Source organism: Gadus chalcogrammus, chromosome 15 (genome assembly GCF_026213295.1).
Source record: "Gadus chalcogrammus isolate NIFS_2021 chromosome 15, NIFS_Gcha_1.0, whole genome shotgun sequence".
NCBI lineage: Eukaryota > Metazoa > Chordata > Actinopteri > Gadiformes > Gadidae > Gadus > Gadus chalcogrammus.
The window spans coordinates 24,171,684-24,189,829 of record NC_079426.1 but is presented as its reverse complement, the minus strand read 5'-3'; the positions used below and the strand labels follow the sequence as shown (position 1 = coordinate 24,189,829).

General features: G+C 45.9%; 2 protein-coding genes and 1 long non-coding RNA gene across 4 annotated transcripts in view; 2 read left to right on the top strand and 1 right to left on the bottom strand.

Moving 5' to 3' along the window:
• LOC130404229 (inactive phospholipase D5-like) overlaps positions 1 to 18,146 on the bottom strand; it is a 112,436-nt gene that overhangs the window by 60,467 nt on the left and 33,823 nt on the right. The window contains exons 5-6 of the mRNA XM_056608876.1: positions 11,339 to 11,466; positions 10,671 to 10,868 (exon numbers count right to left, since the gene is read on the bottom strand). Coding sequence (XP_056464851.1) covers positions 10,671 to 10,868; positions 11,339 to 11,466 — 326 coding nt within the window. The remainder of the gene's footprint in view (positions 1 to 10,670; positions 10,869 to 11,338; positions 11,467 to 18,146) is intronic.
• Positions 1,406 to 2,532, top strand: LOC130404276 (uncharacterized). The gene is made up of 3 exons (XR_008904213.1): positions 1,406 to 1,541; positions 1,634 to 1,846; positions 2,338 to 2,532. It is a non-coding gene; the product is annotated as an uncharacterized LOC130404276 (long non-coding RNA).
• LOC130404275 (uncharacterized) lies at positions 3,602 to 4,947 on the top strand. Of its 2 annotated transcripts, XM_056608925.1 has the most exons (3): positions 3,622 to 3,687; positions 3,877 to 4,022; positions 4,131 to 4,947. In XM_056608925.1, exons 1-3 carry the CDS (start codon positions 3,653 to 3,655, stop codon positions 4,853 to 4,855), a joined length of 906 nt encoding a protein of 301 aa, XP_056464900.1. In that variant the 5' UTR covers positions 3,622 to 3,652; the 3' UTR covers positions 4,856 to 4,947. The 2 variants fall into 2 exon arrangements, with proteins under 2 accessions (XP_056464899.1, XP_056464900.1); XM_056608924.1 differs by having other exon boundaries at positions 3,602 to 4,022.

The window sequence follows — 18,146 nt, the reverse complement described above, 5'->3', positions numbered from 1 at the left end:
CTTGTCCATATTTTTTAAGCGCCAACGAGCCGGCAACGAACATCTCTGACTGATAATCTCGCCGCGAGATGTCCGCATATTTGAAATGTTATTTATTTTTCGTAAGACTATGCTATTAATGAAATTATTGTTTCATGTACATTAAATAATAATTAATTAATATTGTACATATTGCTTGGGATAGTTTGTGTTAATTGTGTGTATGTGTTTTTTTTTTAATCTGTTCATGTCACTTACAGAGTGTGCGCATGCCCAACGCTCGGGAACTGGGCACCGTGGGGGGGAGCATAGACATCATATAGGTAGACGCCCCCTTCGGCCTTGGGCGGCATAAATCGTCGGCGCCATCTTGGTACGGGAGTTATTTCGTCTTCGGAGTGAAGATGCCTACTTCATGCGCCGCTTGGGGGTGCCTACCGTCAGGACGATTCAAACGAGATCGCAAGGAATTACCTTTCACAAGTAAGACTAAACAATTGTTTCTATTTGTAATTGTAAAATTCAGTCATGTCACGTCGATCATGTGTTATGTTGTGAGAGCTAAGAGCTGTTGAGACAGCTAAGTTGCCACCAGAATCAGACTATAGCTAGTCTAACGTGAAATGGACATGGTGAGCCAAGCCTTATTCTATCGTTCGTCAACAGGAGATAATATTGTCAAGAAATATTGGATATACAGTATATATATATATATATATAATCTACCACTACTTGCTTGTGAGTAATTACAACGTATGTATAATGTAATTATATAGCATTTATGGTCGCGACGGAAAGCTGCGTTTCGGCTGAGCGACTGGCCTTAATTTCTCTCTGTGATGTATTTAAAAAAGAGACTAGATTCAAACAAAAAAAGGCTCAAAACATGCCACTGTATATGTAATGGTTCTACAATATTTGAAGGTGTCACGTTATGAATGAAACTACGGAAAAAATGTCACGATACTCTACATGCACCCTAGCCCTAACCCTTTAAACGTTATTTCTATTTAAATGTTGTTGTTTTTTAAAGATACATCTGTATTATGAATCTGACTGACTGGCTAGCTAACCTTTCTCGCAATTTTAAGGTTTAAGGTTTCCCAAAGAGAAGCAGTTGAGGAGACAGTGGGAAGTGGCTGTGAAAAGGGAAGACTTTTCTGCCAATGAGAGGTCAATGCTCTGTAGCCAGCACTTTCAGCCGGAGGATTTTGACCGGACAGGCCAAAATGTCAGGCTCAGGGATGGAACTAAACCATCTGTGTTCAGTTTCCCAACACATCTCAAAAGAGTACCGTAAGTGCATCACTAAGCTTGCTGAAATTGGTTTTTGTGTGTGTGTGTGTGTGTGTGTGTGTGTGTGTGTGTGTGTGTGTGTGTGTGTGTGTGTGTGTTCATTTGGAATGATTGAGAATGAGATACACCTGTTCAAGTATTTTGTTCTTCTGTTTTAGAAAGTGGCAGCCAGGACTACACAAGCCTCAAGGAAGGCTGAAGCGAGCCTTGTAATTGACTGTTCTTTACAATCATTACAAGTCACTGAACCTTCACCTAACTACCTTGTGAGTATTTACACTAGCTATGCCCCAAAACAGCAGTGAGCATCATGGCATCATAAACATTACTCACTACTGTTTTGTCCTTTTTTTACTAGGAACACATTTATGCATTGCCTCCATCTCCCACTCTTCTCAAGACTAGACTCAATGAAGCCCTGGTTAGGGTGGAGAGTCTTGAGAAAGAGATGAGGAACTCAAAGGCCCGAGAGCAGAGTGTGAAGAAAACAGTGCGTTGTCTTCTGGAGGACCTCAGGGGGAAGAACCTCATAAATGAAGAGCTGCAAGAGAGGCTTGACTTATACTCTCAGGTAACATTGAAATTAAACTTTGAATGTCATGTATATCTTAGGGCTGTAACCAAAGAAATACAACTGCAATAATGTGTTCAAATGCTTGGCTTGTCTGAATTTCATATATCAAACTTAAACTCCAAATACCTGACAACGTCTGTAATATGCCCCCATTCATAGTTTGAATAGCATCTGGCACAGACAAAAGCCAACAATCATAGTCTGATAGCTCTAGCTTCAAGACACACAATAGCCAGGTACCTTTGTTGGCAGGTGTTTATGGGCACCTGTTTAGAGCAATCAGTCATGGTTCCTGGCTTTTGTGCATCTTTAAGCTAGAGCTATTAAGACAATGATTGTTGGCTTTTGTCTACAGCCACGACAAGATTACATATTTGCATTCATATGGCCTTGCCTGGAAATAAACACATTAGCCTATTGGTGTTTTCATAATGACATTCATACTCTTTCAGTCACTTCCTAATTACTCTGTGCTATCTGCATTTCAGATCTTCCATTAGGCCTCCTGTCCAAACAGGGCCACGAGTACACTAAAGAGCAGAGGGAGTTTGCCCTCACTCTCCACCTGCACGGGCCCAAAGCCTACTCTTACCTGAGAGAGTCTCTCCACCTCCACCTACCACATCCACATACATTGCAAAGGTATTTGCCATTACATTTAATTGCACTTTATTGATAGGAAATTACTGGTTCAAAATACATTTTTATTATATTATTGCTACTTAATAATAACTACTTTTTCATTTGATAAAGGTGGATGAGCTCTGTGGATTCTAAGCCTGGACTCAACACCATGATGCTGGACATGTTGAGAAGAAAAAGAGAGGAAGATCCAGTGAAGTATGGACGTGTGGCGCTCATGCTGGATGGCATGGCCATCAGGAAACATGTCCAGTGCAGTCCACATTCCCAGAAAATGACCGGATTTGTGGACTTGGGGGATGGCCTAAACGAGACAGATATTGCCACTGAGGCTCTGGTTTTTATGGTGGTTGGCCTACAAGGCCATTGGAAGGCTCCAATTGCCTACTACCTGACCAAGTCTCTGACGCCCGACACACAGAAGGTCCTGCTGGTACATGCGATGGAGGCCCTGCATGAGCGTGGCATCCGGGTCATGTCCCTCACAATGGATGGGCATGCATCAAACATAAGCATGTGCAACCAGCTGGGGTGCCAGCTAAAGGCCAACCCTTGTGAGCCTTTGAAAACATTTTTCCCCCATCCTGCGACTGGCGAGAGGGTGTTTGTCATGATGGACGCTTGCCACATGTTGAAGCTGGCAAGAAACATGCTGCAAGCGTACAGCCCAATCTGTAGCAGAACTGGCCTCATCAACTGGGACTACGTTGTTTGTTTGAACGATATTCAAACAAAGAATGGACTGCATGCTGCCAACAGGGTCACTGAAAAGCACATTCAGTTTGACTCACAGAAGATGAAGGTGTCCCTGGCTGCACAGACGCTGAGTCGCTCTGTGGCAGTAGCGCTCCGAACGCTGAGGGACCTGGGGTATCCACGCTTCACCCTCTCTCTAGCGACAGCCGAATTCATTGAGGTAAGACTACATTCAAACATTGTTTTCTTATCAAAGGGTCCTGGCCATCTTTTCATCTTCATCTTCATCTCCATCTTCTTCCTTTCTATTTCCTAAACAATTTATTTTAGATAATTGACAGGCTGTTTGACATTATGAACAGCCGCAATCCCCGTGCCAAAGGATTCAAAGCCCCCCTGGGATTGAATTGGACAAGGAGTGTGGAAATCTTGTCCAGAGGCCGGGAGTACTTAATCAGTTTGGTGATGAAGGATGGAACTCCCCTTCATCGTTCAAAGAGGTCTTTTAAATAGTGACTCTTCCATATGTGCATGCTCTGCTTATGCATGCATATGATGCTCTGTTCTCTTGTTCCGATCTTTTTGCTGTCTGCGGTTTTTCAGTTCATACAGGTGAATGTGGAAATGTCCATGAAATGTCAGGAAATGTCCATCTACAACTTTCAAACTGACAAAACATTTTCTTTAAGGTACCTGTCTGTCATGGGGTTTGTCATCAACATTGACACCCTAATGCTGATGTGTCCTGAGCTGCTGCAGAGTCAGCAATATATCTGCACCTACCGGTTCAGCCAGGATCATTTGGAGCTCCTTTTCAACTCCATCAGGGCATCAGGTAAGGATCTCAGAAGTTTCTAAATTAATTAAATTGTCTTTCCAAAAAAGTCTGACGTCTGAAAAGAGTAAATATCGGTATTAAGTGTTGTGTGTTTTTGGTTTTTAGGGGGCTGGAACAACAATCCCTCCGCAGGCCAGTTCCAGGGCATCTTCCGCCGGCTCATGGTCCGATGTGGTGTCACACCGAGCACTTCAGGGAATGTGGCACCACAGGATGAGACCGTGTCCCTGTCGGCTGTAGAGATGTCCTCTCCCTCTGAAACGGAAGAGCTTGAGGTGCCCTTCGTGAATGTGTCTGCGTTGATTGGGGACCACAGCTACTTGCCAACCCGCTTTGGTGGCCTAGTGGAAAACGCACTGGTCTACATTGCAGGGTTTGTGGTGCGGCATGTTTTGAGAAAGCTGTCCTGTGGTGAGTGCCGTGCTAGCCTGGTGACAGATGCTGCACGCGCATCTTTCGACGAGAGCTACCACCTGCTGACTCTGAAGAACAAAGGAGGGCTGATGATTCCTTCAGAGGGGACAGTGAAGGTGGTCAGGTCAGCAGAGCGGTTCATTCGCCAGCGTGCATCAGGGCAAGCTGTCAGTGTGTCTGTGGTCAAGCAGTTTGTCCGGGCTGACATCTGGACAGATGATGTGTTTCTCCTCAAGGAGCACATTCAGGACACACAATTTGGCATTGAAAACCACCACTTTGCACTGTTGGCCTTGGTTGTGTCTGTATTTCACAAGATCAGGCTGCACCACATTGCAAAACTGAGCACGCTGCAATTACAGACTGGCAACAGTCGAAAAAAGCTCAGCAAGACAATACTTTTTAAAGGGTTCTAGCCTAGATTAAATTATTATATTATATCATATTGTGGCGACTCCTACCCCTGGGGAGTCTGGGTAATGGGGTATTCATAACGTTGTTTGGGGAAAAGGGGGTTTATTGTCTTTAGATAAGTTGTTTGTTATTAGGTTAAGTGGGGTTAACGGGTTTGGGGTCTCTATTTGTGTGTTTATTGTGTGTAGTGTTGTCGGCAACCATTACCCGGAGTCGTATGTCCGTCGGTCAGGTGTGCCGTGTTTTCTGTTATGTGTGTGTGTGTTTGAATAAAGGCAGCTCTCGGGGTCGTGCGATGTATTGAGGCACGAGAGTTGCGCCGCCATTTAAACCTGGGCTCCCGTCTCGTCCTTCCCGCGCTGCTCACCACAATATATTGTGTGAAATTATATATTGTGTCAATTGCACTGCATAGATGTGAAAATGTTATGAGCATGATTGTATATTATGTCAAATTGTACAAATATATATATATATATATATATATATATATATATATATATATATATATATATAATATATAATATGAATATATACCTATACTTAAAATATATTATATTGTTTCACATATTATATATATCATATATATGTTATTCCATTGCACATTATACTGAGTCATTATATTATATTGTATTATATATATGCTATGTTATTTATATTACAGTTCAACTATTGAGATGTGTATGTATATATTGAGATGTGTATATTTTTACTGCTATAGAATATATATATTCTCTTATAATATATATAATATATTTCTCTTAATGATGGTCAATACGTAGTAACTAAAGAAGCACTATTTCGATAGTTTATAGATCTTCTCAGTATTTTGAAAGTGCACGGGCTGTGCAAGAAAAATGAGCGTTTATCATAGACCCATGCACATGTATGACTGGCGATTTAACTAGCGAGATTCAAAGTAACGTAGAGGCAAATAAACCCTTGAATACTCCATGAAATTGGTTGCGAAATGTAAAAGGTTATCGTGATTTTTATCCAGATAAACCGCAGCTCCTGGCAACTTGCGCTTGTTTTGACACGTCTGACAGACCTCTGGCTTCAGAGAGCTCCCGTACCAATATGGCGGCGCCGCGTTTCGCCGAGGCAACGGGCTGAAGCAGTGGAGGCGGCGTCTACCTATATGATGTCTATGGGGGGGAGGGTAGGAGAGGAGAGTCCCAGGCTGACTCGTGTTCATTTGAACGACAGTCCAGTCACGGCCCTGAAATGTTGACGCTACTCACTGATTATGCACTTAATCTGGTGATTCATATGACAGGAATGGTCGGTATGGTGACGGGTACCGCATTCGGCCATAGGTTTAGTTGAACTTATTTAATACCATTTTACGGAAAATGGCATTATTTCAAATATGTTGTTTGAGTTTGACAAAAAATCAGGGGTTGCTCTGGGGTTTCTGAGTAATTGCTTGGAGTTGCTATAGCAACGGCAAGCAACCGTTTGGCGCCGCCCCTGGCGGGCGGCGTGACGTCCTCCCGCTGCAGTAGGAAAGACGGAGGACCCCTGGTGAGTATTGGGTTTCCTCACAGGGCTGTCACCGGCCCCAGGCCGGGGATTACTCCACTCTGAAGGGAGTTTTATCCGTAACTCATTCACGTCCATCAAATCCCCCAGCAGCCAAGACGAGGGCTAGAAAAAGGGCTGAAATCAATGAGAACTTTCCCTCGACATCTGCACACATTATTCATTTTCTTCAGTGGAGATGCACATTTTTTGATAATATCTTTTCGAAGATTCGTTAGCCTAGCGCCGGCTTCTCTACCGCTGTTAGCCTAGCGCCGGCTTCTCTACCGCTGTTAGCCTAGCGCCGGCTTCTCTACCACTGTTAGCCTAGCGCCGGCTTCTCTACCGCTGTTAGCCTAGCGCCGGCTTCTCTACTGCTGTTAGTCTCTCTACTATCACTTTCACATTCAGGAAGGAGACTGCTGTTGCTCTGAGCTATCGCTGCCACACACAACAACCTCACCTACCGAGAGAGCTGTTTAGCTGTTTAGGTGGCTAGGCTAACTACCGTCCTAGCTGCCCTTCCGGTAGTGTTCTCCGCACCGAGCATGCCTTCTGACTTCTCCAAAGATGAGCTTCTCATCGTGAAAATCAAAGCCCTCGCAACTAACACGGAGACCAAAATTCTCCTTGACGCCTACCAACCAACGAAGTCCCTGGAGCATAATGTGGACTTCCTTGGTGGTTCTAGCTCATTCCTGCTTAAACACCTATTGTCTGCCATCAAGCTGCTCCAATCCATGGACAATGTACCCAGCGCTGGCAACACGGATATCTGCGATCAAAAGCTCCAGCCGCACAACCAAGATGGTTGCTGCTATGGCCATAGTGCGATTCATCAAGGACGCACGTGACATCCCCTGCAACAAATGCAAAGAAGACTGCTGTCCCTACAGCGCTGCTAACTCCTCCTCCAGCGAGGTAACATGCTACATGTGTCGCAGACCTGGTCATCAAGAATGCTACACAGACGCCCAGCTGGATGAAGAAGCTGGTGTAGTTTATCTATGCAGCGAGTGCCTCTCGGGTAAGAATCCTCCGCCTCCAGACCACCAGGAACCAGCGAGAGAAACCAGCCCGGAAACAATCCCAGAGGACACCACCCCGGATGCCAAGCCGGAGGAAACCGCACCGGAAGCCAAACCGGTGGAAACCAAGCCGGAAACCAAGCCGGAAACCAAGCCGGAGGGAATCAACCCCCCAGCTCGAAAACATCAGCACTCTGCCCGCATCTCTGAGAATAATACCAAAGAGAAGAAGCCACACAAAGACAGTGAATACAACCGGTCCATGACGGTTTGTCCGCGTCTTCTCAAGCAAGAGTGCCCTCACGGTATCACAGGTCTCACCGGTGGCGCATGCAAGCACTGCCACCCCACCTGGTGCAAAAGATACATGAGAAATGGCCCCGATGGCAGCAGGGGCTGTAAGAGTGGAGATAACTGCCGTTTCTTCCACCCGACACTTTGTTAGAATGGCCTCGTTACAATGATGTGCTTCAACAAGAACTGTAAGCTCATCCACATCCGCGGTGTAAAGCGCCTTCAAGATGTGAAAGCACCCAAAAAGACCCAGCCCACTGACAAAAATACAAATCCTCTCAAAAAGAAGGCTACATCATCACCTGCTCGACTATCCAAGCGTAGCAGTAACGAAACCTTGCCTCCAAACAGGACGCCAGCTATCAACAACCCCCCGTCCTCGAAACCGATGAACAATGAGGATTTTCTGAAGCACCTTGCTCAGATGAAAGCAGACTTGACCAAGGAGGTGACAAAAGATCTGTCTGCGCTGATCCAATCTTCCCTTCAATCGATGATTGTCCAGCAACAGCTACGAGTCTAACCCAACCGACAGATGTATCCCCCTCCTCCAGTCCAGTTCCACCTTCTACCCGAGGTCCATCATCCCACCCACAGCCTGCCGACCCAATCGTTCACAGGCTATCCTCTACAGATTCCACCGCAGTTCCTGCAATATCAAGCTCCCAAGGGAATGTAGGAGGAGCTCTCCCTCTTCCCATATCATCCAGTTTCCTTCTGAATGTTCAGGGAATGAACCCGGGGATCAAAAACCAGCGATGGAAGATCAAATCTATCCAAGAGGAAATATATTCCAGCCCACTGCACACTCCCTTCTTCATCGTCACGGAGACCCATCTGAAGCCCATCACCTCGAAGCCGAGACCTGTATCCCCGGATACATTGCCCTGCGGGCAGACCGTGACAAGCGTGCCCAAGGTGGAGTAGCCATTTACCTTCACCAGGCGATCCCCGCAGACACGGTTAAAGTGTTCTCCAACTCTTTCTGTGAAGTTGCGCTATTCTATAATGCAGACGGCAACTTCATCCTTGCCGGAGTATATCGCCCACCATCGGCACCCTTCGATAAGTTTGACGAATGTGCATCATTCAAGAATTTATCGACAGCGTAGTAGGTACGCCCGAGCTACATATCACCGGTGACTTTAACCTACCGTTCATTGACTGGTCTACAAGATCTACAAAGCCCGGGACCAACATTTCATCTTCAGACAGGAGCTCGGAGCTAGCTCTCCTGGAGTTCATGTCCTCAAACTTTCTGGAGCAGATAGTTAATGAACCTACCCGGAATGACCAGAATATCCTCTACCTTATCCTCTCCAACAACACGGATCTGATCCACAGTGTATCGGTCTCCAAGACAGAGAAATCGGATCACGATATCGTGTGCTGCACCCTTCTTCATCCTCAGTTCCTGCTGAATCAAGTGGCAACACCCCAGTTCACCCCTTCATCGGAACTCGATGACATAAACTTCAGCTCTGCAATCAATCAACAGGGATCTATTGTCTGCGGATTGGTCTACAGTCATCAACCCCTCGACACATCAAGAAGTTGCTTGGGACCTGTTTGAAAGCATCATCGTGGATGTGTGTAAGAAGCACGCCCCCTAACACAGCCACCATCGCCAAGTCTCTGAATCAACAAAGATCCCTAAATCAAGAAGAGCTCTACTCCGGAAAAAGAAGCGACTCAACACCAGGATTAACTGCATCAAGTACAAGTCCCAGGGCCCTTCTCCTCCTTGCAACAGTACCAAACTCCGCAAGCTCAATGACGAGCGGGCTGCCATTGAGCTGCTTATGAAAAAAGACATCAAGCAGCAGCGCCTCAGAGACGAGCTCATTGCACTGAGTAAGATCAAGACACACCCTAAAGCTTTCTACTCTTTTGCAAAAAAGTTCAAAACTCCGGTCTCGTTGGTTGGACCTCTACTGGATAGCGACAACCAGCTCCAGTCCGACCCTGTCAGGATGGGCAGCATCCTGCAAGAGCAATACGCCAGGGCATTCAGCAACCCTAACAAAGCTAACCTGGCTGATCGAAAAGGCGGCTGGGTTCTGAGGACGTTCTCGATCAGGGACAAAAGCACGATGCTACTGCTCTTCAAGACCTATGTTCGCTCCATCGTAGAGTACTGCTGTGCTCTCTGGTCACCACATCTGCAGTGCGACGTTGTCATGATTGAGTCGATCCAGCGCTCTTTCACTGCAAAGACAGCCGGTTGCTCGAATCTCAGCTACTGGGACCGCCTCAAGCATCTTAACCTCTACTCGCTACAATGCCGCCGTGAAAGATACATGGTCATCCTTGTCTGGAAAATCTACCACGGTGCCATCCCCAACAGCGTCAACTTGGTGTTCCAACACTCGGAGAGGCGAGGAGTAACCTGTGTACGGCCGCTTGGAAGCTCCAAGTATAGCAGCATCAGCACAATGAGATTCCACTCGTTCTCATCAACAGCCTCTGCTCTGTACAACGCTGTACCCAAAAATGTCAAGTCAATCCCAACCCTGATCCAGTTCAAGGCAGAACTTAACCGCTTCCTTCAAACCATCCCTGACACTCCCCCTACTCCTGGATACACTGGGGCCAACAGAAATTCTCTGGTGGAGTGGGCTAGCAGCAAAAGCCAAATATAGCTGCCACCAACGGGAAAATGGCGGTGGAGACACCTGATGTCTTGGCCTAGGTGTTCTAACCTGAAACAAACCCTAGGTACCCTAGGTAGGAAGATATAATTTTGTCACATTTAAGGTAAGATGAGCCTGACTCTACTCTGCTCGTCACTGCCGAAAGATGATTGGATTCATGTCTCTGTATATTTGAAACTAGGTAATGAAATAAAGCTGATGAACTAGTCAATTCAAATCGACTTATTCACCTTGGTAGCTGAAAGACTCCCAGTAAGACCTTGCTATACATTTTATTCTTCAGCAGGATAGTGTATGATCTCTGGGTCATGACTCACCGAGATGTAGGCCTGAGCTTTAGTGCTGTTCAGGGTCAGCTCCAGAGGAGAGTCCCGGTTGTAGAGCGCAAACACCCGCTTTGACCAGAAGGAGGGGATGAAGTCTTTGTACTGGAGGCCCCAGTACAGGCTGAACACCTTGTGCAGGTCCAGAGCCAGACAGCTGCAGTCGTACACCAACACTCCCAGCTCCTTCCTCTGAGGGGAGGTCACAGCAACTCATGTCAGAACACACAATATCTCACAGAGAGATTCACCTTGACTCGGATCCACTTAATGATGGCAAATCATTTATATATAACTCATTTCTAGCATTACGTGTACACATGGTTAATTGTACTCCTTATTAATCAGACATACATTTTCAGCCAACAATCTAAAAGTTTGTTTATACATTTCTACCTCTCAGGCTGTCCCTTTAAACCCTGTCAAACAAGTAGGATGTTTAATGAGCCATCCAGGAAGCAGATGGAAGATTAAACGCTCTGATTATGGAAAGCACCAAGCCATGAATCTCCCCTATCTTTTAAGCAGAACAAATTAAGCAACTACAAACTACTGTTTGTTCAGAAAGGGAGAAGTATAGTTTGTTTGTTTTGGTGTGTGAGTTTGTGTGTGTTGGCAGGTATGTGTGCATGCATGTGTATGGGTGCGTACGCGGTGCATACCGTAGCCAGGGATCTCCAGTTCATTGTAGCGCTGCCGAAGTACAGGTGCTTCCTGTCCACCACCCAGAAGGAGGCATGGAGCTGACCTCTGATCAGAGCTGTGGTGTTCAAATAGTGGATATCAGCACCTAGAGGGAGAGGGGGGGAGAGAGAGGGAGGGAGGGAGAGGGGGGAGGAGAGAGACAGAGGCCCTTTCTCAATTCCAAGTACGCGTACTATGGACTCGCGGACTTGGAAGTTCGTACTTGGCAAGTCCGGACTTCAAGCACACACTTCCGAGGACGGGAGTACGCACCTGCAATTGGAACAGCAGCGGACTCGATGACGTCACCATCTCAGCTCGTCTGTTAACTGTGCTACGGCCTAATTTAGGCATTTACTGAACAATATAAACAAATTATATAAAACAAAACCCCAGGCTCTTTCATTTTCAAATAGTATGTATGTATTCTGAATTAATATAAATGAAAAGATATGCGTGTCGTGTGGATAAGCTACACACACAACTTTATACATATATATATATATAAATATTTTCCTCTGTCGTTGGCGGGAAACTGTACATATCAAGCCAGTGGCGGGAAAAATATTGTAGCAGTTATTGTTGGAGAGTAGGTTATTGCTATTGTTTCAAATCATATGATGGATCGGACCGGGATTGCCGTTGGGATGGGTTTACTCTACCGGCGAGCAGAAGAGGAGGCTGCCTAACTGAGGAGGCAAATTGTCGAGCGGAGAGCTAGGATGGGGGGGGGAGGCTAAGGAGAAGAGCCATCCTCAGTCGTCTGTCTCACGTATGTGTTTTATTGATATGGCTTGTTTTAAACCTTTCAATTTATCGGTTAATATTGATGTATACACTTGACTGTAATGGGTGAATTTGTCATTTTACCACTGGGTAGAAAGTTTAAGCCCCTTAAAGCTACACACAACATATAAAACAGGCTGAAATGTACTAAAACTAGGCCTAGGAAAGATTCCTTTGGTGAATTTACCCGTATCTTTTCAATGATTACACAAGTAAAATGTTAAATAGATTTTTAATTCAGCTATGCAGCAGACAAAACATTAATTAAATACATAATAGCAATTTATTGTACATTAAAGTACACGAATAAGCAATATATATAAATACATTAACCTAACCATGGGCATATACCAGCGTCTAAAAATATATTTGCATTTTTTTGGTACCAGGACCAAAGCAGCTCACAGCTGTACACACAGCTGAACGCCACTGTGCCCGTCCTGTCTGTATTTTTCTCTGGAGGGGACCTGAAGCCAGCCCTCAGGCTCTCCAGGGAGAGCTTCAACCGGATGCTTGCCTTGCTGCCCCGGCAAAAAGCCCATGGATGGAGCCATGAGGTGGAGATGGTGGTGACGGTTTACTGCCTGGCCTGTGGAGCATCGTACAGGGTGACGGCAGACGCCTTTGGGATGCCCCTGTCCACAGTCTTCAGGACGGTCCATGGCGTGATGGAGGAGATGATGGCCATCCTCCAAAGGGTGATTCATTTCCCCAAGGCAGAGGAGGCATGGAGGAGGTGGGGGCTGGCTTTGCTCACTGGCAGGTCACGAGGCCTTCAGATGTGCTGCTGGGGCCATTGATGGATGCCACATCAAAGTTTTGCCACCTGCAGAGCAGAAGAAGAGCTACTTCAACAGGAAGCTCTTCACTTCTGTCATCCTGCAGGGCATCTGTGATGGAAACGGCAAATTTATTGACGTATACATCGGGAACCCGGGGTCAGTGCATGATGCACTCGTGCTCCGGCGTTCTCCCTTTTATAGGCAGGCCCTGTACCCACCAGCTGGGTACTTCTTGCTGGGTGATGGAGGGTACCCATGCCTGCAGCGACCCGTGGCCATTATGACACCATACCGCCACCCTGTAGCCGGTAAGCACCTTCTCTTGTGTCACACATGCACAGAAACAAATTGTTAGATTTATCCATGTGAATTTTGATTACCAGGTCATGTGGAAGGCCGCTACGACAAGCACCATGCCAGAGGGCGTAGCATTGTGGAGAGGTCATTTGGGATCCTCAAAACCCGCTGGCGAGCCATCTTCCTGCGGTATCTGGAGATCCGGTCTCTGTTTGCCCCCAAGGTGGTAGGTGCCTGCTGCATCCTGCACAACATTTGCATGGCAGCAGGGGATATCTTGGAGGAGGAGGAGGAGGAGGAGGAGGAGGAGGAGGATGGCCCAGGTGATCCCGTGGAGGCAGATGACAGGGACCTGTCGGGGAATGCATTGCGAGCGAGGCTTGCTGCCCAGGTTTCTGCTCCTGCAGGAGTGGATGTTTGCCTGGCAAAACATGAATACCTTTAGGCCCCGTCCACACGAAGCCGAAACAGGCGAAACCCTTACGGTTTCGATCTATCTGGTTTCGCAGTATCTCCGTAAAGACGGAGTCAAGCGAAACCGGGTAGATCTGTAGAAACGCTGTAGTACACATTCCAGGCCCATAAGGGGCACTGCTTCTGCTGCAGAAATCCTTGTTGTGAGTTCTGAGACTCCGCAGGCTTAACAGTCATTGGCTAGAGGGTCGAGGGGTGGGGCGATGACGTCATGGTTTACGGTTTCAGTCGGTTTCAGGCGTCCACACGAATCCAAAACGAAACCGGGTAGATTTGAAACCACCTCCGAGGGTGGTTTCAGAAGTTTTGGTTTCGGTCACCGGATTCGCCGGCTTCGTGTGGACGGAAGGCCGAACCGTACAAGACCTTGCGGTTTCGCCATGAAATTGGTTTCGTGTGGACGGGGCCTTAGTCACACACACACACACAACCCCCCCCCCCCCGTAAATAATATTCTGCTTTGCATGTACAGTTTGCCTGCCCATTCGGTTCATAATGTCAACTACAGTTTAGAGAGTTTAAATTAAATTTAGCTTTGTAAATAAATGTACATATTTGTAATGAAAAATGTTATATTCTGCTTTGCATGTACAGTTTGCCTGCCCAATCGGTTCAGTAATGTTAACTACAGTTTAGATAGTTTACATAAAAGCTAGCTTTGTCAATAAATTTACATATTTGTAATGAAATAAATTGTTTGTTTTTTGGTTGCAATGTTGTTGATGCTGAATGAGTCTCAACTTTCAGCAGATATCTTCTCCGTTATTTCATGCTTAATAAAGCAGCGATTTTCTTCTTGAAACTTTTGGCTCCTGAAGTCCTTGTGTAACTCAGAATTTGCCAGTGTACATGTGAAATGTTAAATAGAAAAAAAAAACACTGTTGCTATCAAGAATGAGCAGATGAATAAAATGTGATTTAATTACAATTTATCAATTAATTTCTCAGAGCCAGGTACCGTTCCTTACTGATGCTGCCCTTTCCCTCTCCTCCTCTCTCGCCACTGCCTCTCTCTCTCTCTGCTCTTCTCTTTCTCCCTGCTCCTTCAAAAGCTCCAGCAAATTGTCTCTGGGTCTTTTTCTGCTGGTGCTGCTGCCACTGACCTCTTCAGCAGAAGAGGTAGAAGCCGGTGAGCTAACTACCCCACCTGTAGTCGCAGACGTGTTTTCTGCAACAACCAGGGGCGACTGATGGAGTGCTGCCCCTGGAGTAAAGTATCCATGGCACCATACCACTGCCAGATGCCAGCAGTAGCTGTACCGGCCTCTACCCCTCTGCCTGTGGGGGGGTCCCGAAGCTCCTGAAAACAGGATTGGGATATATAACACACTTAATTACAGTTACTCTATTTAAAGGGCCACTGAAATGGTATTGTGTGTAGGTTAATTTCATATGAAGGAATCCCTGGAAAGCTCTATCAGTATATAATACAAAGCAGATAAACAGGCAATGTATACTTACTTTGTAGTTGCCCTTTAAATTGTTCCATTTCTTTTGGGCCTGTTTGGTGGTAATAACCAGGCCAGAAGTGGAGATAAAGTCCCTAGAAAAGCACATTCACATGCCACTTTAATAACATATAACATATTATTCATACTAATCAATCAATCAATACTCACTCCCATCCCGCAACTGATGAGTTGCGGCGGCCAGTGAATAGCGCCTCATTTGCCGCCTGCCACTCGATGAGGGCCCTTGTTTCTTAATTTGTCCCTTGATAAAATATAACGTGTATATAAGCCTATATTAATTTAGTTAGATGATAAAGGCTATTATATCAAGTTTAACAATGACAAATGTCCTGTAGAGTAACGGCTATCTACCTGAGGTTTTTAAAATAGGTCCATGAACTGAGGACTGATTGCTGAATCTGGCGGGGCAAGCTAGCTGTTCCGCTCCAAAAAAATTAAAACCTCAGAGAAAATGTGGAGTAGGATTTGACAGGTTGGAGAATTCTATTGCCTAATAAAAACGTTACAAATAATTGCTTACAGTTGTGGGTCTTCTCAATGTTGTCAGCCATCGTTATGCTGCGAAATGCCCCCTGGGATATTTAACGGTCCCAAGTCCACACAAGTCACCATCGATGCAGTCTCGATATTTCGGCCAGATGCGTACTTTGAATTGGAACGGTACTTGGGCTACCACTGATAACATTTCACAAGAACGCAAGCACACAAGTACAGAAAAGAACGCAAATTGAGAAAGGCCCAGAGAGAGAGAGGGAGGGAGAGAGGGTCAGAGGGCAGTGGTCGAGTTGTAAAAAAATGCCTGGGGGGATGGTGGATTTTAACTTTTATGGACAGATCATTTGTGCTGATAACAGCGCATATGGTGGGAGACCAACGGTGTGATAATTATTATTATTTTACTATTATTATTAGTAGTAGTAGTAGTATTAGATAATTATATATTTTTTGGGATAAAATAAAAAAAAGAAAGAAAAAGATAAAATCGTATTTTATCCCCAAAAACACAGCTGATCGGACGCATCACACGATTTGCAGGCATGCATCACTTTTAAGGATTTAACTGATTCTTATTCATTTTTTTCAAAAATGCATTCGGCAGAGAAGGGAGACTAGCGTTGCTCACGGGTTGGAATGTAAGGGAGAAAAGGGAACAGAGTTGCCTGTGGAAGCGATATCTGAGATGCAGAGACAGCTTCACTCTACCAGTGTCTGTCTCGTACGTGTGGAAGGAGAGCCCGTGAAGGCACTATTGCGCAAGTACGCAGACACGCAGCAAGCATGCCTGCTTGCTTGCGCAATACTCTCCGTGCACAATATGTCGACCGTTTACATCTAATTTGAGTGTGTAGGCCAGTACTTCCAGTCCAAACTTCCGGTGATCTGACAACTACAGCGAAACAGAGCGAGAGCAAGCTTGTTTGTTTACCAAAGAGTTAGTTTACCAAAGAGATATTTTTTTTCAGTTACACAATGAGTTTTAGGATTCGAGTGAGGCGACTTGCCTTTCAAAGGTAGAGACCCTCAGGACTTCATTGTTGTGTGCCATTGTGTACCGTTTCGTCACGGTACAACAAGAAAGTTAGCTTTCCTTCATTCCCCGTTGACGCTGCGGTACGGGCTGAGCGGAAGCGGAGAATCCGGAGGGATGAGTTCAACCCGACCAAAAACACTCGGGTCAGTAGTCTGCATTTTAAACAGACTGATGTTGATGTGACTGCCAGTTTACTTTACGTGGAATGGGTACAAACTACCTGCGCCCAGGCTGAGTGTCTGGGAACGACGTCCGCGGGCCGATAGTTCCCCCCCCAGGCCAGACTCGGACTTGGAGATGGAGACCGAAATGGCTCCAGATCATGACTACTGTGTTGTCCCTCAAACGGGAGCGAGGGCGAGTCATTTGGCCGAATAGAACGAAGCTCTATGTCGCCAGATTAGGGAGCTTCAACAGCAGTCGGAACTTCTCAATCTTCGCCAGCGTTTTGGGATAGACAGAGCGTCTGTCTGCAATCTGCATCAGATGCGGAAGTGCGCTTTTACAACTGGTTTGCCTCTTACAGATGTTTCATGGCATTTTGGAGATAAATTGAACCTGCTGTGACCGACAAGATGATTTGCATAACCAGCGCCAAGATCGCCTCTGCCAGTGTGGCAGCACGAGCTATGGAGTGATGCCCCTTTTCTTAAGGCAGTATCGGTAGCATTAATTATTGCCAGACAACGCCACCCTGGGAATTTCACCCAGAGATTTATTTTAAGTGGACTAGCACAAATGAAGGAAAGGCACTGAGGTCCGTTATGCAATGAGGCAGAGACGGCAGTTCGATCATACAAAAATACTTTTATTTATACAAAATGTCTGACTACTAAATAATTACTCACTAAGGAGGGAAATTGGGTGCTGAGATCCAATCAGTGCTGAGACCTACTGTGAACACCTGCATCCAAAGGAAAGGGGGTCCCAGGAACACCACGCGTAAAACAAATGAAAAATAAACCAACTGCAAACACAATACAAAAGGGACACCGTGACCAGGACACCAGTCCACCACCGTAGGCTCAGCACCTGAATTGAGGGGGATCGCAGAGCAACCAGTTAGAAAACATAATGGAAACAAAATAATAATAAGAGAAATTAATTAAATAAACAAAATCTATAATAACTAAACACAAGGAGAAATCAGCAAAAACTCTTACATAACATAACATACACACTTTAAGATGTAGTTGCACCAACTAAACAAAAGAGATAGCGACACAACAGGAAAAGGAACAAACTATCGCTAGCCGAATAAACGGCAAAGCGATCGGGTCCGAGCTGGCCCTGGCAAGGCGGTAATAACGTTGAAGCAAAGCAGCAGTGGTTTTTATAGGTGGATTGGCCGCCGCTGCGCCGCTACTGTCGGCCACCCAATCGGGCAGTCCCGGTGTTGTGTCGAGATCTGTTTCCCCGTCGAGATGTGTTTCCCCTAGTCCCC